This window comes from Corvus kubaryi, unplaced genomic scaffold, assembly GCF_017639235.1.
Source record: "Corvus kubaryi isolate FWS band 111438036 unplaced genomic scaffold, C.kubaryi_AGA036_p1.0 split1-37374, whole genome shotgun sequence".
NCBI classification, from domain to species: domain Eukaryota; kingdom Metazoa; phylum Chordata; class Aves; order Passeriformes; family Corvidae; genus Corvus; species Corvus kubaryi.
The window spans coordinates 3,854,112-3,878,366 of record NW_024582079.1 but is presented as its reverse complement, the minus strand read 5'-3'; the positions used below and the strand labels follow the sequence as shown (position 1 = coordinate 3,878,366).

Here is a 24,255-nt window from a genome sequence, read left to right as displayed (position 1 = left end):
AGGGAAAGAAAACTTTAGAAAAAGCAAGACAAATTCACAACAACAACAACAACCAATAGCTCAAATGCTTGCATGTTTTCATTTAAGGAGCTTTAATTAGCAAAGGAAAAGTCTTTGCAGGGAGATTTGCAGAACAGACTTTTTCTCATTTGATGATGGGGTTTTGAAGTTTTTTTTTCTCTCTGTAGAGCAGGCAGAGAGAGGCCACTGTGCATAAGAGTTGGGTTTGGTGTCAGAATGTTGCTTTATAACACCATTCACTAGCACTGCTGTGCTGCAGGGCCTTAGTGAGGCATTTTAGTACGTGGAGTTTGACATTATTATGGTCTGTCCTGTCCTATTCCCATCTTCTGCAGTCAATGTTTTATTTTGTTAGGGTCAGGGGCTTGCAGCAGAAGTCTTTTGTGGCTGTGAGATGTTGAAACACAAACCTTTGTGTGTCTTGGCCACAGTCACCTTCTATTTATATTCTGATGAAGTTTCTCTAATTGGACAGGAAAAAAACCCCAAAACAACTGTTTTGAAGACCCCAAAGCCCCACCTCTTTGACACTGCAGTTCAGGACCTGTCACAAGCTGTCTAATTTTGTTGTAGAGCCAAATTTACAAAATGAATTTGTGAAGAGACAGAGGAAGAGTCTAAAAAATCTTCCTCCATTCCACTGTTTCAGCGACTCCCTGGTTCACCACAGGAGCAAACACTGTGGGATATTTAATTCCCATGTACAGCCTTTCCCTGAGTGTTTCACTTAAAACAATCAAGACCAGATTTCTCATCTGAGATAGGGACGGTCAGACCTGTGGACCTGAGGCAAATTTTTTTGTAGCCTTCAGGCTTTTATTTTTGGTTATTTGAGCCCTCAGAGTCCCTTCCCTCTCCTTGCAGCCTTTTCCACTGGAAAAGCATATGGGAAGTTCAGAGGTCTAAGTGCTGCTTTCTCATTGGTTTTGGGTCAAACAGAATGAAAAAGAAACAAGGACTGAAAAATAAAAGGAGTAAATGAAACCATGAATGCATGGGAAACAAATTAACTGGATATGTTTTACATTCTGAAATATTTCCATAATGCTTCTATGTAGTGTGTGTTTATTTTTCTTTGAATAATAATGTTAAAATGTGTCTAATTCAATTACTCTGCATTTGCTGAATGAGTTTTCCTTGGTGAAGGGCTCTCCTACACTACCCCAAGGTACGAATTCCATATGATATTTGAACAGGTCCTTTTAATTGCTGGTATTAAGTGTCGATCATTCTGCTGTAAGTTGGCAGCATGGCCAGAGAAACAAATTTCTCTCTCAGATACAGCAGACAGTCATTCAATTAACAACCAAAGCTTTATTGACACAGTAGGAATTCATTATGTGAAATATTAAAAAAAGTCCTCCACTGACTAGTTAAAAAAAAAAATAAATATATAATTTTAAAGATGGTGGATTATCTGCATGTGGTTATTAAAATTATTTGTGCAGAATTTGAAATTATGGTTATGGTGGAAATATTTTTTCTCAAAGGCATAAGCAGCATTTTTGTTGAAAAATAAGCTGGACTTTGAAAAGATGAATATAATGTACACATCCTATTTCCATAGACATTGTGCATTTTCTTGATTAAAAGCCTTAGATTTTATGAGTTATGGCTTTAGACTTGCTGCATAAAGAGCTTCATGGCTTATTCTGTTGGAGTCTAATTCTAAAGAAAGTTCTTCCTCAAGGGTTTAAGAAGTAATTCATAAAATGGTAAGAATAATAAATATTGTGCCTCAACTCAGACACTAGGATAGATAGACAGATTTTGTACACCTGGGTGTAATTTTAGTTAATTCACACAAGAGACAGGCTGAAAGTTTATTGTTTGGAAGAAGAAAAATGGTTTAAATCTTGTATTTGCAAAAATGATTATATTAGCTTAAATGAAAATGCTACTCTATTAATGGCTTCAATAAGCTTTGCATTTGGAAAAGTATTTTAATAAAAAGTTACCTGAAGTTTACTGCAACTTAAAATATGTAAGTGAGGGAAAAGTACTTACCTTGATTTATATGTCTTTTGGAGGTGTAATTATTGGCTTTTTACTCACCTATGTAAAACAATGTACTTTTGTAAATGGATTTCTGGCCACTTTACTCCTTTTTTTTTCTTTCCACATAAAAAATAAGCATTGTCAATCAAAGAATTTTAAGGTTTATTTCCTCTTTAGAAATGATTGATAGCCTTTTAGATTTACAAGTTGACAAGTTAAAGGGTTCTATTGGTATAATTATGTACTAAATTCACAGTCTTTCAATTTAAATGTCCTTTTAAAACCACAAGATTATCATACCTGTATTTTGAAAAGTGGGCCAGTCAGTTTGGGTTGGTATACAAATTGCTTCCATTAGCCTTGGGACCTATTTGAATTTCGTACAGTTTTTTAAAGTTAGCAGTACTTTCAATAGTAGTTTTAAAATATAAGGTAATGGGAATGCATTTTAAGTACCGTGTGTGTTAGCTTGTTTTTCATGTATGGATGTCAAGAACACAAATAGAGAGTTGTATTTCTAATTGATTCTTTTTTTCCAATCATGGAAAGAAAACTGTTATTTGAATTAGAGGACTGGGAGATGCCTTATTGTGGATAGACTTCAACGACAGAGACCAATCACATGTTCTGGGGCAGAGGAAAACCTTGCAGGGAGATGGTGTCTGACCTTGTATCAGCTCTTCTGCAGTGCTTGGAGATGTGAATATCCCCTTTTCTTTGGAGTTTTTCCACCTCCTGGCACACAACCGGTCTGGCTTTAATGCTGAAGGTGGGGTTAAATACGTGAACAGATCTCTTTCACTGAGAGATGATTAATTACATTGGGGGTGTAAATGAACAAGGGCTGGAGGGCTGATAGTATCCAGTCTGTGGTCAAGATGCCCAGGCACCTAAAGATCTCTTTTTTTTTTTTTTTTTTTAATTTTATCTAAGATTGAAAGGTTGAAGGGTTGTAGACTAATGAGTGGTATATGATAACAGCAGTTTAGGACCCAATCCTGCAGATTGCTGTGTGCATCCTCTCCCCACCACTAAAGTAGAGCTGAAGCTCTTTGAGGCAGAAAGTTTTCACTATCTCTCACAGTATGCTTGATGCCTTGTGAGATTGGACCATAAAATTAACATTTTTTTTGGCCATTTAGTTCAGAAAATACTCAGAGGAATTACTCTGTGGATTTCAAATGTGTTGAACGTGTAGGAAGATATGAGAAAATGACTGCTAACTCTGGGGGGATTTCAGAACTGGCCTCCATTTGTAATACTGCAGAATTTAGTAACTACTTTCCCAAAGGATCTAAAGGGAAAATGGCCATAAACTAGACTGAATTAGAGGAGAAACACATTTGACAGAACCACACTAAAATCTTTGAACATATTTGCAAAAGAAACGTAAATTTGAACTGTAGGGATTTTTTTTTAATCTTCTCAGAGAACAGCTATTTTTCATAATAAATATAAATAGAAGTAAATTAATTTATTTGAAGAAGGTTTAAACTAAGCAGCCTTGTAAGTAAACTCAGGGGTAGTGAAACCAGGGGGTTCTAAACCAAGGTACAGTGATATTTTCTGCAAAACTACACAACAGAGAGGTCAGCATGGGCCAGGGTGGGAAAGGAAATGTGGGAAAGAAAAGGCCCCATCATCCCAAAATCAAAAAGGGCTCAAGAAGGGGAAAAGCCTTATTCTCACTCCTTCCATATAATGACCTGAATATAAATAAAAGGTCACATTCAGATATTCCTGATGAAAGGAAATGCCTGGAAAAACCCCAAAGAAGCAAGGAGAGTAGAGGGATGTCATGACCTCCAGGATATATAAAAAGCTCTAAAAGTAAAATCCTGATGGATTTCTAGTCTGGTTACCATAATACTGTAAGACTGATTTCAGGATATGGTCAGAGGATTCCTTTCTGATATGAGAGGGATGTTGAGGTCCTGATGGAGCCTGTGCCTCTCCATCCAGTCCCCATCAGCCACACGTGTGTTTCACCATGTTGGGTAGGTCTGGATCCCCCCAACACCACCTTCCTCTACCTCAGTCTGCATCAGCATTGCTGGATTTGCTTATGGAGATGGGATGTGCCAGGAGGAGATAAAAATCTGACCCTTTGGTTGCCAGCTGGACAATATGCTGTAGAAATTGGTTTGAAAATAACAATCATTTAAAGGGATTGTTTTGTGGGCTTGTTATGGAATGCCAATTAATTGCAAACAAGCCAGGGATTAGATATTGGTTTCATGAAAACATGAAGATCTTTAACATTAGGAGTATGGAATTATGTTCTCTTCCCTTAAAACATGGAAATACAGACAGGTTATGGCATGTTAAGGCTGGGAGATGGAGTTTGATGCTAAATCTCTTTGCAATATTCAAATATCATTCTAGCCACATAATAAAGTTCATTATAAGACCCTGATAAAGATGTATGATATATTTGCAAATTAGTAAGCAAATTTTGTGCGAGAAATATATTTTTTTGATTTAATGAGCTAAGACAAGATAAGAAAAACTTTAAAGTGACTCAAAAATGAAAAAAATATGTTTTTTCCTCCACAAAAGAAAAGAAAAGGCTGAATATATAAAAATACACATTGGAATTGATTTTTTCCCCCCCATTTAACTCAAAAAATTCGAACAAATTGCTGTGGAATATTTCCACGTCTCTATTGGCATGGGAGAGTCAAGATGGGCTGTTGTTTAGAGATGCTCGAGAATACTTGACTGTTCCAGTTCACCAAAGCACTTAGGAAATTCTAAGCACATGTTGAAGTCTCACTAACATCTGAGTTTTAAAGTGATCATATGACTGGAAATATAGCTAGAAGGTCATTCAGCGCAGTCCCCTGTAATTATAGGCAATCATATAAAAAACATAATATGCTCAAATTTGCTTTGCTGAAAGCAAATGGGTGTAAGTATGTGCTTACAGATAAGCATGTGCTTAAAGGCTTGACACAATCAGAGCTTCCATTAATGCAGAGAGACCAGCATTTTCATGAAGATTAAAGTGTTCCACTTTCACCATTTCTCACCTCCATTTTATCGGACAAGGACTAGGGAAAGATGAACTAAAAACATTGATGTATTTTTTTTTTTTAATTATTTAGTCTTATTAGTGGATCAGTTTAGTGCTGATTGGAGCCTAAGCTGCTGAAGTCAGTGTTGATGAGTAAAAAATAAAACCTTTGCCAAGACAAATGCCTGTATTTCAGAACAAAAATTATTTGTGAGCATTGCACATGGAGCAAATTAAATGTATAATGAAATTTGGAGCAAGAAAGACACTGGAATAGTTACTACTTTTGTTTTCCAATTACCTTCCTCATAGTATCAAAACCCAACCTGAAACATGGGGTGTGAAGTATTTATCAAATTGGTTTCACTGTGGCTTTCAAAGATAGTAATTGCTTCCGCTTTGGAAGATGAATACAACATCCCCAAATCTTCCAGCAGCTTCGCTGGAGGAGCTGAAGTGGGAAGGCTTGGATTGAAGTCAAAGGACCAATCCCAAGCAGTGTTTGAACCAGGATTTCAGGCAGTGCTGGGTCCAGCCAAAGGGGATTTTGCTGTGGTCCTGCCGGGGTCTCGCGGTGCCTTTCCCGTTGTCACCTGAGCCCATTGCTGTGCCTTTGTCACATCACGCTGTTGTTTGTTGTTGTTTCAGCTCTGAACGAACCCACCATTGACTATGGTTTCCAAAGGTTACAGAAGGTTATCCCCCGGCACCCTGGTGACCCCGAACGCTTGCCAAAGGTCAGCACAAAGTTTATTGTTTTATTAAATATGGTAAAGATGGTTACTGCATGTTTTTGTCTGAAAGTGCAAGGCTCTGTAAATGTGATGGTCCTGGTTTGGTACCCAACCCAGATAAGCTGAAACAGACCCATGACCAAGGAAGCCCAATCAGCAACTCCCACTGGAGCCTTAGGAGAATTCTGCTGTCCTCTCAGTCACAGCCAGCTCAAACAGCTCTTGCCTTTCTTAAATGTGAATCATTCTCTGTGTTCTAAAATACTTAACAATGAACATCTTTTTTGGTTACCATTTTGGGACCTGAGCAGTGTTTTCATAGAATAATGATGCTTTTTGGTTTTGGTATCAGTAGCACTTGCCAGCATAATTTTGAGAACTTCACCATTGATAAAATCAAGTTAATTGGATGTGAGTCCATTGCTGCTGCATCATGTATTGGTTTAGGATAATAATGATTATATGCTGTTTTATTTCCGGATTGCTGATATAATTACAGCATTGTGTACTGAAGTGATGTTCCCATGAAAATTAGTGAGGGTTTTTGTTGATTTCTGTCAAGTAAAAGCTGGGGGAAAGACAGCATTGTTCAGACAGGCTTCTTGTACTGGGAAAACCCTGGGATTGCACTCAGATCTGTTCTTTCTACCTTGCAAGAATTTGCAGTAACTTTTGTGATATGCTGGAGAAAGAGATGGGGGATTTAAGTGTTGCTCATGTCCACAGGAACTCTGAGCAATAGTGGTGGGCTGGAGTCACTGTCTGTGGCCAGCTGCCACCACGTGTTTTATCTGCTGTTACTGAGTGAGCTGGGGAGTCAGAACACTCCCTATGGAAAAGAAAATGTGAATTTGCAATCCTGAGACACAGACAAATGAATTGTTCACTTAATGTACATCCAGTATAGCCTTTATGACTGGGCAATACTTGTGACCTTTCTTCTGTAGCTCCCTGAGCTGTCCAAAGGCTTTCATCAGAGATTGTTGTAGGCTTTGATTAGTTACATTTCTAAAGTGTTTGAAAGGTGAGAAGATTTCCTAAACACTGGAACTTAATTTGTTTAATTCCTTGAAAGAAATAAAATTCAGTGTGTGACTTTTTTTACAGGTTTATTCAGTCCTTTATCTTGCCTAGGGAGGCTGCAGGCTGTGGTTTTGGGGTCGCTGATGTGTTGTCCTTCCCTCTTACCATCAGAGAAACATGCTGTCCTGGAGAGTTACACTTACCATTGGCTCTGTTCACCCTCTGCAAGCTGTCCTTTTCCCTAACATTTGGACCGACTTGCAGCAGGACACAGCTTTCATGGCTTGTCAAGTTTCACTCCAGAGGTGCAACCCTTTCCAAAGGAAGAGAGCATCCTTCTGTAGGGGCATTTTTTTTTTTTTATCTCTATCCTGCCTCTGCTGCCAAATGTGCTTCTGGAGAAAAACAGTTTCTCAGAAAAGAAGAAGCCAGCCTTCACTATGCACCAGGCATTTGGAAGGCCCCAAAAAAATGCTGCACAAAACTTCCCTAAACCCAACATTCCAGCCGACTAGGAGATGGCCATGGATTTTATTTAAAGCAGGAAATTCAAGTAAAATAAGACTGGGAAATTCCAAATTGGGTCATGTGGCCAGGGATTGTGGTGCATCACCAACTTCCATAGGAACTGGGCTCCTTTTAGACACCTGAGGCACCGAGGGGGTCCCCAGCAGTACCCCTTTGTGCTGGTGTGGGAAAGTGGGAATGCAGCCTCCAGGCTGAGCACCCTCCACTTTCCCGTTTTGACTGAGACTGGTACCACATATTCCTGCTGCATGTCATGGGACATAAAAGCAGGCAGAAGAAAGCTTCTCCTAGCTCCATATCCTGACTCCAAAATTTAGCAGGTATTTATGGATAAGGTATGAGACTGAGAGTTAGCACAGAGTCATCTGTCCCCTCCTATACCCTCTTGGCTTCATGTGCTTCTTTGGAGTACCTTTTGAACCAGTTTTTCAGACCTTTAAATCAAGGGAAATTGTGGCTATGTATGCAGAGGTAAGAAGTGATGACGTAAAAAAAAGGTTACTTCTTAAGGGTTGGACAAACTCAGTGAAGAAACTGGTAACACTGGGCAAGCTTAGAGGGAAACAAGATGAAAACAGGACCTTTTTTTTCTGTCTTTGGGTAATTCCTTCTGTGCAAGCTTGAAGGTTGGACCTCAAGTTCAAGTCTCATTAATATGCCACGCACAGAGGCTGAATGCAGCAGGGGTTGGCACATGTCGACTTCTGTATTTGAGGCAGTGATGGTTCAATTCCCAGCATCGCTTGCTGGCTCCAGAATCATCATCAAGGACGCTGTGAGCCTCTGTGCTGGTGAGCACTGCACAGTGCTCTTCCCCATGTCATTAAACCAGGAAGGGCTTTGGCACTTTTCCACTACAGACAATTCTCAGTGGCTACTTAGAGGAGTGTTGGAAGCCATATGGCTCCCACAGTGGAACCACGGGCAGAAAGGGCAAATGTTCGAGAGAAACAGCAGAGAGGAGAGCAGTGCTCAGAGCTTTCAAAATCCTTCCCTCCGTTTTCCCCGTTGTCCTCACGGGGTATCATCACTTTCTATTAATGAAAAAGCTTGTGCCTTTGTATTAAATAAATAAAACAGATCATATTTCTCTAATTGCTTCTAGGGTTCGTGGCCATTATTCCATTGAAATATTACTGGTGAATTAGAGATCTTTCCAGAGGTAGAAATGGTTATAATTTTTGTGTTCATAAGGGCATGCTGCCCTTCCCATGGACCATCAAGAGCATTCTGCTCTGTGACTTATCCCTGCAGTCAAGGAGAATTGTTGAGGCCATCAAGTGAGTGTTAGCACATGCTCTGCCCTCCAGGGTGGAGTTAGCAGCATTTCTAAAACCACTGAGGCTGTTTGAGAAGCTTGATCTCCACAAGTTTAGAACCAGTACTTTCAGAAGTGCTCAAAATTTATGCTCAGGATGAATTTTTTTAAATGTTCCAACTATATCCTGGAAGAAGGCAAAGAAAGAAGCCAGATTTTAAAAAATAATTTCTCCTTCTCAGTGCTTCGTTAGCCAAATTCCAGTAGAGAATGCCCTCCCACAGCAAAGAGAATGGGAGCACCTGGGAACTAGGGTCTTTGGACTGCAAGATTGACAGCTGATGTGCTTAAAGCAGAAATGCAGTATATAGTTTCTGGAGAAAAGAGTGGGAGCTGATGTTGGCAGCTGAAGTATGAAGCCAGCTTGAACCAGAATCCTGCTCCTTCCTTGTGCAGAGCAGGTCAAGGAAGGCAGCCAGTGGAGGGAGATGTGCATGTCTGTACAGACACCCCCATGCCCACAAGCACCAGGAGCAGTGACAAGATGTGGTGGGATTAGCACCCAAAGCTTGTAGTGAGATCAAGTACCAGGAGTGTGCTGGGCAGTGTAGCCTGTCCTTTCTAATACAGACAGGAGGCAGATCAGAGGAAACAAGAGATCTCTGGGGAGAAGTGAAAATGTGATGCTAAGGTTGAGAAATGGTGTTATTGTCCTGCAGGAGCAGTCTGTAGAGAGCCTGTGTGGAGCTGGGAACAGCCCTGCACATGTGTGTGCCCCATTTCCATCTTGTGTGTTTGCACACAGGCACACAAATGCACTCGTGTTGTTGGTTCCTGTGCACATAAACTGCAGTGGAGATCACTGAAGAGTTCAGATCACAACAACATGTTGAGTCTATTAAGGTTCATTCATGTAACTACCCTGCAATCCTTAAAATAAATCCCTGGCAGACACGTTGCAATTCTGCAATTTTGTTAAAACTCCACAGCTAGAGCTGTAAAACAGCTTCAACTGTGAGCTAGATTTGAAACATATCCATCCTAAATGATTTAATAACAACAATTCCTCTTTATATGCAATTTCCTAGATTTTATTTGCCATTTTCACCACTCCTACAACTCATCACTTGTATTTAGATTAAGCAGAAGATTGTTCACTCTGTATTTGAGGAGCGAGTCATTGCATCAACCCCCTCTGTGATCTGATGTCCTCTCCCTCCCAGTCTGTTCCTTCAGGGTTCTCTAGGAGACCCCTTACCCCTCCTGAAAGGGACCTTTACTTCTGGTTTCTCTTCATGTAGATGAAAGTGAAGCTTCTCTCTCTAGTGCACAGGGGCCTCCCTGCTGTGCTGAGAGCACAGGTAACCAGAATCCTCCTTCCCTTCAGCTCCTTTTCTCTGGTCAGTCATTAAACCCCCCCAAGACATAGCCCACCTCCTCATTTAGGCCACTAATAGAAGACATGTGGTTATTAGGAATCAGAGGCTGGCAAAAGCAGTTGTCTTTTTCTGTATGGAATCCCACAGATCTGCCCTTTATCCATCGTGACACGGGTAGTGTTTATATTGCAAATAAGGGTTGTCTCTAAACGTGGGTGGTTGGCCCAGGCTTGCTAGCAGAGGTTAAAATAGCAATGAAGACAATGAAGCTCAGGTTTGCTGCTTCAGACAGACCCAATGGAAATTCCAGAAAGGATTGCCATCTGCTAACACAACATATACTGTGTTTTAACCTAAGTTAGTAATTTTCAGCTAAGAAAGCACCATTTCTTTTTTCCCCACCCAGTGTAAAAAGAGAATCAGAAAACTTTTATACTAAGTGTGGGCAGGAAAGGGGAGCATGTAAAGAGGAGCTCTTGGAGCTCATCTGTACAGCAAGGAGGTCATGGGATGTGCTTAGAGGTTTCTACGTTCTACTGTAAAATTTACAGAAATGTGAGATCAGAGTTAAGGTTGGTATTGAACCCTCACCAGTTGGGGTTTTTTAAGTTTCCTAACAATTTGAGCCCTTAGTTGGTTGAGGAGCTCGTTTAGGTTGCTGAGGTCTGATATTTTGTTTATCCTATGGAAAATACTCAGCGAGAGAGCATCAAAACTTTTGAGATGGCGAGGTACCTGTGAAAGTATCACCTTTATGGGGTGGTGGATGTCAGAGGGGTGTCTGGGAATATGCAGAGAGTCTGAAAGGAGAGAGCAAAGGGACAGACTGCTCGCTGAAGGGCAGAGCCAGCACACAGGGCTGGCAAGGAGCCCTTTCCTTTCTGAAGGTCAGCAGTATGCACACACATTTCAGTGAGCTTTCTTTATAACTGGGTCAGCATTTACTCAGCAAATGATTAGAGCAGATGGTGTAATTTAGAATCTATGACAAAACTTTTAATAGATCAGGGCTAACATGATGACAAGGAGCTCTGTGCCATTCTCCACTCCCACTTTCTGCTTTGCCTTGGGGTAAAAATCATGCTTGGGATTGGATCTTCTAGTCTGCACATTCCATCTGAGCCACTCAAACCACTTGTTTGAACATCCTGTAGGAGGGATCCCCACATTTCTCTGTTCCTGTATCCTCATCCTGGTTGGTTTCAAATACAACAATTAACTGAGGATGGCAGGAAGACACCAAACAGGTAAACACAGTCCCTTCGAGGAGCAGGTTTTGAAGGAAAAAGCCACAGTTTGAAGAAAGTAACAAGAGCTGCATTTGTGTATTTTGCTCCATGGAGCTGAAAATATCTAGTAAATTGATCCCGTGGGAGTAATAAATACACATTACTTTATCTTGTACTTCATGTCCTATACCCCTGAGCCTTGATAGAACAACACCACTTAATAGACTTAAAAAAAGAGTAATTACAGTCATTGGTTGTGTGATATTTCAGCCCTTCCAGCCCTGCCTGACCTTCTAATTTAGCTCACCGTGTCTAACTAATGCATTTATATTCATCTTTTATGAAGCATGTGTAGTACAAAATTGACTTTGCAGCCTTTAGCAAGCTGTCTTACCAGGTTTAGGATCTGGTTAGTACAGTGTACTGTATAGCATATGTACATTTACAGCAGAATTTTGCATGCATATGGTTCTGATAATCTATTATTTTTTATCCTTTTGGAAATAAAATAAAAAATATTTTTTTCCATTTCATCCTCCCCTCCCCTTTTTTAAAGCTTTTATTCATTGCGGCATTATTTACAGCTAAACATGCGGGCAGAAAGATGCAAGCATTTTTAAAATGATTACCACTAATGTTTCTACTTGTCAGAAGTGCTTAAATTTTCCTGCACTTTGTCTAAAAACTTAGCACTTTTACCTTTTAAGCATTACAAATTTCTAAGATCTTACCAAGCTGATTTACAAACACGGCTGACAGTTTATGATGAATGATGTTGCAAAATGTGCAATATGTTTCTCTGTCATTTCTATGCATGTATATATTAGGAGGAAGATTAAGAAGAGAGAGAACCCCCCTCTGAAAGAAACCCTTGAGTTAGAGAGCACACACACAAATCTCTCTCCTGTGTTTCCTCATAACTTCCTGCTCACTTCACTCATCCAGTGGAGCACAATTGTTCTCTGTGCATTTTCTCCCACCATATGGTATCCTCATTACCATACACTAAGGGTCCATATGGGGAACTTGTGAAGTGAACTGTATTCATTTTAGCTGCCAGATGAGCAGCCTTTTGCTTTGCAAGCTTAGCTTAAGTCATCTGCTGTCTTTATGTTGTTATGGCAACACAGCACCAATAAAAAATTCTAATCTACTGTAAGTGTCTGGGATCACAGTATTTTAAATGCTCCCCGTAACTGTCCTCCGAGTGAGGAGCTTGTTCTCTCCGTGGGACAAAGGGTTATTGTCAACTCCAGCAGGTGGCAGTAAAGAAATTGTTTCTTTTTTTCTTTAACCTTTCATAAAAATATCTATTTTTCCATTTCCCCCTTATCCACTCACCTCAGAAAGTCATAGAATTACACAACACAGTCAGTCCTTTACATACCGAGGATTTCTGATGCTCAGGTAGGAACTGCAGGTGATACTCTTAGGTTACAGCTCAAATATTAAAGAGACCAAAGAAAGAAACTGTGGAGGCAGCTCATGCACTTTATTGGCAGAGATCCAGGCTCAAGTACCACTTCACCAGGACTCTGATGCCTCCATAGCCACACAGCTATGTTCAGTTTTGGAGCTGTCTTCTAGCTTCTAGCTACATTTCCAAACTCCTGAATCAAACACAAAGCTAATTAAGAATATCTTATATTAATGGAAATAGGCAGCAGCATCCTTAAATATAAATCATTTTCACCTCTGCAGGCCACATGATACGTTGCATCTCTGTCTCTCTGTCTGCATCGAAAGTGAACGTTTGTAGTCTCAGTTCATCAGTTCACATTAGCCTCATGCTGAATATTTAAACACAGAACAATTTGAACACACCATGAAGAGAGACAGTGACTGCACTTTCACTTGGAACAGCAAGAGCTCATCTAATAATAATTTAGTAAATCAGCCATTTAGTGGCTCAGTTGTATACTGTATTGTGCCAAGTAATATTCAGTTCAACTGTATGCTGGTGAAATGGAAATTCAGACTCCAGTCATGTGTCGCTTTTTTTGTGCAATGGAGAGATGAAGTGGAAAACCACCCTCCCAACAGACTGTTTGAATGTAGTGATTTATCAAAAATAGAGCAAAGTGACAACATAAGCAGGATTTGGTTGTACGGGGTACAATCTATTCTAATTAGGCTTTTATTATTGTGGTTTATCCTGTGCAGATTATTTGATAATTCAGGATTTGCACTTACCTCTTCAGTTTGTTTTATATATGGGCAGAGAGCAGATCTATGTAGTTACAGCCTAGTTACAGTCCTTTAAGGCCCAGTCGTCTGGGAACCCTGGTGAGCCCTTTATAGCCTTATTTTGAGCCCTGGCTCTCAGGGAACACAGGAACAATGGGGAAACACAGCTGCTACCATGGGTGTTACTTCATAGCATGAAAGCAATATCAGATTGATTCCTTTTCCCTTCTTAAGGCTATCAGGGTTTGCAGGGAGTGGTTATATCTTAGACTAACTGATATAGCTGGAATAAAACAGGCTTTTGGGTGCCTGTCTTTGCTTCCTGTGTGTTGACTGTACCTTTTCTCGCCTGTATCGGTGTCTCTAATAAAAGATATTACCTCACCCTACAAAACTTGCCTTGGTTGTAACCATAGACCACTGTAACTTCAGCCAAGCAGCTACACCTCAAGGCTGTCTCTGATGAAGATGGGGGAGCGAGTGTGTTTTCCTAGAAAGTGTGTTGTGAAGTTTAATTTGCTCCCATTAAAGTGGTGCTTTGAGATCTCTGAATGCGGGGCATTGCTGAAGTGTGAAGTAATGTCTATAATCTCACCTAGAGTTTCCATTCCTGGCCTAGTTTTAGGTGTTATGTGGTGATGTAAAATATGATTGCCGTGTATTTCTCACAACACAGCCCAATTGAGTAGCAGAAAAAGCATCCTCCAAACCATCATGATGCCATTTAGCAGAGAGTGCTGGAAGCAATAGGATGCCTCTTGTCGTAATTCTTCTAAGAAATACAGAGCCTCACAATCTACACCCAGCTGCTGACGCTAGAAAACTCAAGCATTTTGGTAAAATGAATCAAGCAGTAATGTTTCTTTTATGAGATCCCCTCCCAGGAAGAGAAGGTTTGGCACCATTTGGAGATCAGGCTCAGTGATCTGTCATAGCAAAGGCAGCTGTCCTGGAGTGTCTCCCAGGTCACCCGATCGAACTGGTGGCTCTTACAACTGTATTATTGCTTATGGAACAGTAATTGAGGCACCATGGTTAAAAATTACCTGGTCTAATAGGCAGTGAACAATTTGCACTCAATACAATTATAAGCCAAATCATTCATTTCATAACACTTGGACTAATTTATTTGTTGACCTTTTAATATCCATAGCTCTTCAGTAGTATTAACTGCAACTCGGACAAAATCTCTTGTTCATTTTACATTCATTGATTTTTTTTTTTTTTTTCCATTGAGGCAATAACAGTTGTTTGAGTACAACCTTTTCTTTCTGCTGTAAAAGTCAATCATGTAACTTATGGTGATATAACTCAACTGGACTGGAATGTCCTCTAAGTACAATAGCACAATCTCAACCTACTTGTACAGACACGGAAATGCGTTTTGGATTTATTTTAAAGAACATTTTGGAATACATTTGTGACTACAGATAACAAATGATACGTTTGCTGAGAGGAGAATGAAAACAAGACACAGAAGCATTTTTTAAAGCAGAACCACATATATTTAACACATTTTTTGTTGATATATTATGGGCAGCCCAAGATACAGAAATTGTGAAGTTCATTGGTTTTGTTCTTTAGGATGACCTGAGTGTCTCCACTGATAATGCTGGATTCATAATTTCATCTGGACATAGCATCTTGAAGTCCAAACATTTGACAGAATAGAGATGCCTAATTTTCACAAATGTGAGCTTCAGACAAACAAAATGTGTTTAAAAGTATTTTTAATAAACATAATTATAAACATATCATAAATATATCATAATTTGATAATCTGGATTTTCTTTCATTATTCAGCTGTAAACTAGTGCGAGAGCTAAGAGGTTTGGTTGATCAAAAAAGCAACTGGAATACTGATATATTTTGAAAAGTCAGTATTTTGAAGCAATTCTATAAAATATATTGGTGTAGTGACAATGGCAACACTTTTCCCTCAACAGTGAAAAAGGAGCCCTAGATTGTGTAAAATGCTGTGCCTGCTTTTACTTTGTGGGGTTGTACACAGAAATATAGTGTTACCTCTGTGAAATGTTGGATGAATTTCTAAAATTCATGGTTATTCAACATTTATTCTTCCTTTGGATAATTTCAGCTGAATTATAGGACCGTAAATTAAAAATAACAATATGAAAAATGAAATGTCTTTTATTTCTGATAAGAAAGTTGAAACTTTTTAAGAATATCTGTTAGAAGCCACTTTGTTAAAGTTGTCTTTCTGAGCCAAAGCCTCTTTGTCCAATAAAATACTGTGAGTCTTTTGAACACATAGTTATAAAATGTGGTTGTTACATTTGGTATTTTATGCTTCCCTAGAAATTACCACTTGTATCTGCACCTAATCTATGGTCTGTCTTTTCATTTCAATTGGGTCTGAAGTGGTCCTTGGCTGTAATGAGAATGCCCCTTTCAAGAGACTTCTTTTAATTATGCCAATGATAAAATGTAAGTGAAAGTAGTCATTTGTAGGGGTTATGACTGAGCAGTGTTTTAGCTGTAATACTAAAACCCACCAACATTATTCCAGTCTCTATTTCAACATTTTTATGCATCTGCTCTCCACAGAATGGAGTGGAATATTATTGTAGGTCAGAATTTCAATGTGTCTTATTTTTCAGTTTCCTCCTGCTATTAAAAGTAACCTGAACACTCGATTTCTAACTGCTCATGCTTCCCACCTGAAGCATCCAATCCAGAAAAGTGACAGTTTCACAGATCTTAATGATAGGCTGGGTTTTTCTGTTTGGTTTGGTTTAGTTTGTTGGGGGCTTTTTTTCTCCTTCATTAAAAGCAAGCATGGGTGGGTCTTTAATGTCATTGAACACTTGTGTTTGGTTTTTTTTTTTATAGAAAAGAGCTAATTTGACATATTTAGATTTTGAAATAGGTAAATGCATAAGACAAACTGTGAAAATAAAATGGACAAAGCACATATCTACAATTTACACTTCAATTGCTACACAACTCCTCTGATTTACCTCAGCAGGATTTTTGCCATGCATTACCAAGCATATTCCTCTATAGATTTAAATGTAGCCAAGTGAATTTTGCCAGCCAATACAGTCTAGTTTGACCTAATGTGAGATCAATTTAAAAGTGTTAGGACTTGACCTGTGTTTGGAAAGTCTTTGTGTATACAAATCATAGAAAATAGATATCAGCCTGTCCATTTGCCAAGGAAAGCTCTTCACTCTTACAAATACATAATTTGATATCTGCATTGTGCCATGCACAAAATCACAAGCCACAGGTAATCTTTTTTAGTCGCCAGTATTCCAGGGAATTTTTCTAATGGGCACAATGATACAATCCATAGAATAAAGCTTCTAAAACAGCCTGTGCAGTATCTTGGAATGACAGTGTCAGAATTTAGTGCTTCTGTTCATTTTTCCAAATTCTTTGAAAGTTTACCTAAGGCCAGACCTTCAAATCTTTCAAAACATTCTTCTTCTTCCATAAGAGAATGTTGACAATTTCCAAAAAATATATGGGTTTAAAATAGTCGGAAAATTTTGAGCAATAACTCTTCTTTTTCCCCCCATTTTTTCTCTTTTTTTCCCCAAGAAATAGGAATGTTAATACTAGCAAGAGCAACTATCAGGAAATCTTACATATGCAAAACCAAAAAAAAAACCCCAAACCTAAATCTCCATAATCTCAATAATGAACCTCTGCTTTAAAGTACTGTAGATGCTCATACAAATGGTTTGCAGTAAATTTTCAAAAATAAATGCCTGAAGTTCCTATCCAAGATTGCCATGGGGTTGAAGGTATTGGAGGCACATAAGGAAAATTTAGAGGGAACTTTTGAGGTCAGGTAGAAGAGAAGAGTCTAATGTTGTCATTTGCTTGCTCATATGGATAAATCAGGAATAATCCTTTTGTAGCCTGGATAGATGGGAATAGTGTGAGTCACTGTAACCCGGTGGGATGGAGGGATTTCCATAAAGGAAGTTGGTGAAGGATTTTTTGTTAGTCATTAAATTATGTGGACTTACCCATTTGTGCTCTATTTTATATCTAATTAGATTGTCTTCTGGTGATTCACTGAATATGACAAATGGACCATTGTATGACAGATGGGATGGCATGAAAGAAGTGTGTGCAGGAGAACTGGTCCTTACACACTACAGATCTTTCAGGTTTTTGTATAGCGTGGAAAATGTGTTTCCTCTCCTGATCTCGCTTTTTCAGACCAAGGGGATCTGTCATTAGACCCTCACAGTGTGAACCTGCAGGACAATCTGTGGGAAATGCTGTAGGAGAGGCCAGAGAATTGCCACAGTGTTGGTTCCTGAAGGGACAGGTTTGTGAGCCCCAAATATGACTGATGCCTGCCAGCTCTCAGCTGATGTGCTGTAGGTTGTGAACAGATATAAGGGTATAATGCTGTAATAACTACCAGCCCTGCACTGGGTGCATGAAAAGTAGATTGGCCTCATGAGGTAAGATTTGACAGCTCTGAAGGGTTCCTGCACGTGGCTGTAAATGCCTTTTTCTGGTAAACTGTGAGGGGTTGGGGGCAACACATGCTATAAACATACTTAAAAGAAGCAAAGTTCTACAGCTAGCAGAGGGACTTGGGTGGGAGTCATGACATCACTGTTGTCCCTAAAGTCCCTAAAGGAGATGATTTGGGGCCTGGCAGAGTGATTTTAGTCCTGCATATCTGCTCTCACATGCCCACTCTTCCTTCACTTAGAGACCCAACATTAGCAGAGAAGTCCAGAGCTTTTAGCAACAGAACCCTCCAAATTACTTTCCAGATGCCTCAGTTCATGGTAATATGGTGGGAGCATCCAGACTCTCAAATGACAGTTTATTCAAAGAGTTATTCCAAACCAATAATATTAATGGTGGTTTATTCCATGCCACCCTGTATCTAGATGAAGTACACATCTGTGTTAGCTACTAATTCTGTTGTTGTTATTATGTGCCCATCATTTATGGAAATGGAGACCACCAGCATGAGTGGTGTGGATTAAAAAAGGAGGTGGATTTTTTTTTTAGTGCTTAGCTACACCATATTTCCAGGAGGTTAATGGGTGTAAGATGGGAGACTTGCAAGGACAGACTTTCAGGTGATCATCATAATTTTGTTCCTTCTTTTGTCAGCAGCATTTGCAAAGACTGTTTGACAGGGTGTGTTTTCCCTAAATGCATTTATCACCTTTGTGGTTAAGAGGAGTTTTAATCATTGATTCTCAATGTTTATGGATAAATGCCTGCTCCCATTTGCACTTCAGCATTTGTTCTTTCTGCTGCCTCATAGAGGCTTCCTATATTTTATTTATAAGGTTGGCTCATTGTGGAGCAGGTGGTAAGGTTATGCATGACTGTTTTTAGTGCTGAAAATTTAGGCTGTGATTTTCAGTTTGGGTGGAGGCTGATGAGGCTACAGTGGCTTGGAAAGACCAAGGTTCTAGCTCGCAATGCAGACTTGTTTTCTGGAAGTTGCCATTGAAATTCAGTGGCAGGAATTCAGTGCACTTCCACCCCGCAGGCAGTGGTAAGCTGAAGCTTTTTTTTTGCCCCTCAAGTGAGATATATTGTCTTTCTCTCCCATTTTGCCTTCTTGTGTTTGTGGTATCTATATGGTATTCATTTCTTTGGTATGATTCAATCATAATATATGGAAACAATTCAGTTTGTTTGCTGGAAAAGTTTTCAACTTTGTGTGAGTACAGATATCTTTTTAGAGAAATGGCCTTGTTATTTTATACTTCCCATTAGGCTGGCATGGCTCCCTCAGTTTTACAGTAAATGGAGGATCTTTACATTTTGAATGGTGTTTATGAGTCTTTACAAAGCTGTAATTGCTGAAAATGATACAATAATGCAGTGCTCAGTGTTGATGTGGAGAGATGGGATGTTCTGGACAGGCTGAAGCTCTTGTGTACCAAGCTCAATGTCTGGCATTTTAGATCTTTGGCATCCTTCTAAATGTCTCTCTTGGTTTTGCCTTTATATTTGAAAGAGGTGTTCACAATTTTATCTTTTAAAATATAATGCATATGCAAATTTCAAGTATAAGTTTAAAACTTACTTCTAACCCATGTCCTTAACTATCACATTTATAATTTCACCAGTTGAAAACCAAAGGGAAAGCTTGAGCACAAATTACTGTGATTTTGACTAGAAATTTCAGAATGTGACCTTTCCAAGGTGAAGAAGTGAACGGGTGTCTGAGGCTGAGCATTTTGAGTCTGCAGAGGAGCTTTTTTGTTGCAAGTAGCCATGAGAGTAGGAAGTTAGAAGGCAGAGGCAGGAGGTCAGACATAAGAGTCAAGGAAGTATGAATGACATCATCATCCCTAAGTACCCTCTCAGAAGATGAATGAGCTCTCTCTTGTATTACAATGCTAAAGAGCATTAGAAGGTGATATGATATCCAGACAACACATAAGATAAATGCCTCAGAGGATGCTGGAACAGCTTTCCCCCCACGCCCTCCACGAGTTCATAAATCCTTTGGTGGTCTCAATAATACAGTATGTGGCTGATGAGTGTTATATATTGTGGTCAGCTTCTTCTTGACAAAATTCATTTCGATTTAACGAGTACCTTGAACATTATCTAATTTAGTTACTTTATCTGAACAACTCAGTGTAACTCTATATACCCTTTATCTCACCAGACTCACAGCCCTTTTGGGACACAGTGGATTTTTTTTTTCATGAGTTTCTGAATAAAAAGTAAGCAGATGTTGCAAGAAGAAATAGCCCATCTCTTTTAAAGCTAACATAGGATGTGTTTGTCATGATAAATCTTGACACAAAGTGTTTTCATCATGACAAAACTTGAAATGCAAGTTTCATGTTCTTAATGAAATCCTTCTGAAGGGAATGCAGGCCTCCAACAAAACACACAAAGGTGCTGTAGTGTTCAAGGTACACTCAGAATTGGATTTGGTTTGAATTTCAGTCTTTGTGCTTCAAAAGCGTAGTTATTCCAGTATGATTTGTAGTATCTTTTCTACAGTAATTTTGGGATATGCAAAGTTGCAGTAGATTTTGCTACTCACCCCCTTTTTTGTGTATGTAGACACCCCTTATTATCTTCAGAAGGAAAATTTGATCAAAATACTTAATTGTGAGCCTGTTTCAAAAATTACTAAAACTAAAAATCCCTCAGTAGAAAATCAGCTTCAGCTTGGAGTAAAAATTGACTCTGGAGTTTTGCTGTGTAGCTTCATGGAGTGCAGATTTCTGATGCATCATATTTAAGGACTAAAGTAATCTTTCTTTTTCTCAATATTTGCTCAATTGTTATTTTTAGAGAAATAAAATTATTCTCGTTTGAAACGAACTGCAAAAATAGACGACCCTCACTTAGGTCTAGCTAAATGCTGCAAAGTCCTTTATTCTAAACCAAAAGCTGTCAGACTTTTAGCATTAACAGAAAAGTGGATCTTCTTTGACAAATGCCCCCATAAATTAGATATTAGCTTTAGTCAAACTCTGTCTCTCTCAGGAAATATTTCCACTTGCATATTCAATTGGAAGGACCTTACATGATGCCCACTTACTGCTATGAAAATCTAGGCTTCGGAGATGAAGGCAAAGAAAAATTTTTGTGAACAAAAGAATATCTGGAGTAACAGACCTTGAGTTTATGCAGAGATTTCTTTTTATGGAATGTGAGTTTCACTCACTTTTTGCTCTGTCTGCTGCTCTGTCCACCTCTCTATCTGTTTATCTGTTACCATCACAGTGGTAACGTGCAGTATCAATTGGATTTTAAAAGACATAGATCTCTTATACTAGCTGTCCTTTTTTATAATACCTTTTACAAATTTAATCAATGCATTTTAATATACAATATAGTTTAAGTGCAATATACGATAAATATTCAAGCTTCATCTTAAACATGCTCTAGCCTTTAAATTGTTAAAACTGCAGTGCCCTTTCAATCTACTTACATAATGTCATAAAATATACATTTCAAGGTAAATGAAGTCAGCTACTTCAATTTAGTCCCTCAAACTGGTAGTAAATGAGAGGTTAACACTATGGTGCCAAACCCATTATTGAGTAAATTTAGCACCTTGGACAGCTCTGTAAAATCTTTATTGCTTTCCTGACCTGCTCGTCATGTTCTGTCTATGTGTTCAGTGGCTCTCAGCTCTGATTGAAAGGCAATATATTAGATCCCGAACACAAACATGCTCGGGGGCTGCTTCACTGTGAGCGTAATGACATGGAGGTGAGAACAATTTTCTGGTCACCGCAATCCAAGCACCTTGCAAGGTCTGCTGCTCTAACTTATAGAGGACTTCGGGGGCTCCTTTGTACGTGGAGCAGCTTCTATTGTAATTTAGGCAGAGCTGCAAAGGGTTTAAGATGCATTCAGAAAACAAGAAGTTAATGTCTTGAGCCTGTCTTTAGCAGCATTTTATCGTGTATTTTTAAAGCTGGTTTGTGTCTATAAGAAGTACCGTCAGCTCAGGAATAGAAGATACCACTATTTGACACAGGAGGGTTTTTCTGTGTACCAGCTACTTTGTATGATCTGAAAACATCATAAACAATAAATGCTTTTATTGTGTGAAAATATTGTTAGAGAAAGTATGAAACTCAAATTTACAAACTCTGATAATGTTGAAAAAAAAATAAGCATTGACTAGCTAAGGAAATTGAATGCTACTTGTCAAGAATGTTTCAATAAAGCATCATGACAATTAGTTTTATTTACATGCAATATGATATGGCATCAAAGAACTTCCAGTGTTTAAGAACTGAAATATATTTGATATTAGGTAGATCAGCTGTAAGATTCTATGTAATTACCTCATTTTTTAACATGGTTTTCAATCTCTTTTTAGATGCACTCTAAGGTTTTTAGCTCAGCATTATATAAATAACTATGATTAGTCAGGTAGAGCAGAAATGACTATTTAAAGTTTCTTTTTTTTTAGTAATTTGGCATAATGACAGCTTAGGTTAACAATATACCAAAGCAGTTTGTGGGCTCTGTATCACATTCTAATTTTCCATCAGTGAAATATATACTGCAAACAATTTCTACTGAAGTGTAATAAATCCTAGTTTGCAAAGTCAAACACCTGTGCAGTAATTTTCCATCTAAAATCAAGGATTGAAAAAGAGAACATTTTTTCAGTAATGTCTCTGTTCTTCTCTAGTTTGTATCTTCAACATGAGGTAAAAAGGGCACCTCAGTGTTGTGACGAACAAGGATTGTTTGTACCCGGATGCTGTTTGTGTCTGTCTGTCTGTCTGTGATTATACTGCTCACTGCTGTGGTCAAAAAGCAACAAAAAACCCACCCCAACCAACAATCGAAGCAGAAAACCAACCCCAATCTTAAAAATCAAGCAAACAAACAAACAAATGTAAAAGAAGGAAAAAATCAAGCAAACAAACAAACAAAACCCACCAACAGAAAGAGGCTGTAGCAACTTAACTCCTCAGAATCTGCTTCAAATGTAGTGATTTAAAAATCCATCAATTATGTATTACATCTCACTTCATATGTGGAAAATAATTTAAATGTGTGTTCTGAGACAGGGGTGTGTACAGCAGAAGGCAAGCCTAAATGTTTACTGGGAGAAGAAAAATCCTCCATCTCATTTTTGAATTTAGGACATTATATATGTCATAAGTAGTTACTGCAGTATGACAACTATTTTATCTTATATTATAGAGGATTTAAAATTGAAAAAAATGCTAATATGCATCTAAAAGCTTGTCATTTGAAGAGTTGTTCAAGGATTTTTGAAGAGGTTATGGTGACAGCAAAATGAATGCAATTATATCTCTATTTTCTGATCAGAGTCTACAGTATATGAAAATTGAGCATTACTGTTTCTTTTTGGTATAAAATATGGCTATTGTGTAAAATATTTTAAGTTTAAAAGTTTAACTTTGTAGAAAACTGTAAAATCCTTAGAACTGGTACTATTTTTGTAAGCTACTTACAGAAATATGCCATGTTGAATAGCATCATGTTAGAATATTAGAGCAGTACTTAGGAACTACAAAAATACGTTGTTTTACTCAAAGGATGTTCTTGGCCAGTTTTGATTGGGCATTTGGGAATCTGCTTTGAAAGATGCCTTGAAATAATAAGGAAAAAAAATTCTTCTGGGTTAATACTGCAATGCATTTTTATATTTTCTATCAGGGTTATCATCAGGATGCTGTAAAATGTAAGAACACAGGAAATGCTATTGTTACTTGAATGCCAGTATAAAATACCCTGAGAAATATTAAATGAAAAGGAACAAATAAGAAAATGGAGGGGGGAAAAAAATGCCCAAAATGGAGAACTGAATCTCAGACTATTTTAAAGTCTGCTGTCCATGCAGGGAATTTTTCCAGGAAACACTGCATGGTCCTGGGCCCTCCTCTCACACGCTGCATGTGTTTTTCTCTTGGGCATCATTTCATGTACATGGATCCTGCTCTGACCCCTTGTACCAGGACACAAACTGAAGAAGTCAAAGGGTTACATTACCGGTAGCACAGGACTGATTGGGTATCTTCTGAATGTGGCCTGCTGGGTAAGGTCACAATTCCTGCAGCACGCAATTAAGAATAAAATAAACACATTGAAGGGATTCATAACATGCTCTGAATGACATTGATTGCAGTAATCTAGTAAATGACCTCGGGATTGTATTCTGCAATAAACCCATGAGTGGTTTATAGTGCAGATGGTAGAGACAATTGAGTGATGTATTTTATTTTGCAGCACCAATGATTCTCACCTTTTGACTTGATTAAGCATGTGTGTGAATAGGATGAACCAGTGATTTAACACCATTCAGTGGTTGCTGAGAGTTGTTACAATTAAGGTTTACCTGGTGGGAGGAAAAGAAGGAAAAAACACTACAAAACACAGTGCACCTAATAGAAGA

The 24,255-nt window shown here is 38.6% G+C and overlaps 1 protein-coding gene across 9 annotated transcripts in view; it reads left to right on the top strand.

The window, feature by feature from the left end:
* LOC121657806 (transcription factor COE1) overlaps positions 1-24,255 on the top strand; it is a 270,761-nt gene that overhangs the window by 233,938 nt on the left and 12,568 nt on the right. For all 9 annotated transcript variants that reach the window (XM_042013919.1, XM_042013922.1, XM_042013918.1 and 6 more), the window contains exon 11: positions 5,684-5,772. In XM_042013919.1, the coding sequence (XP_041869853.1) occupies positions 5,684-5,772 (89 nt within the window). The remainder of the gene's footprint in view (positions 1-5,683; positions 5,773-24,255) is intronic.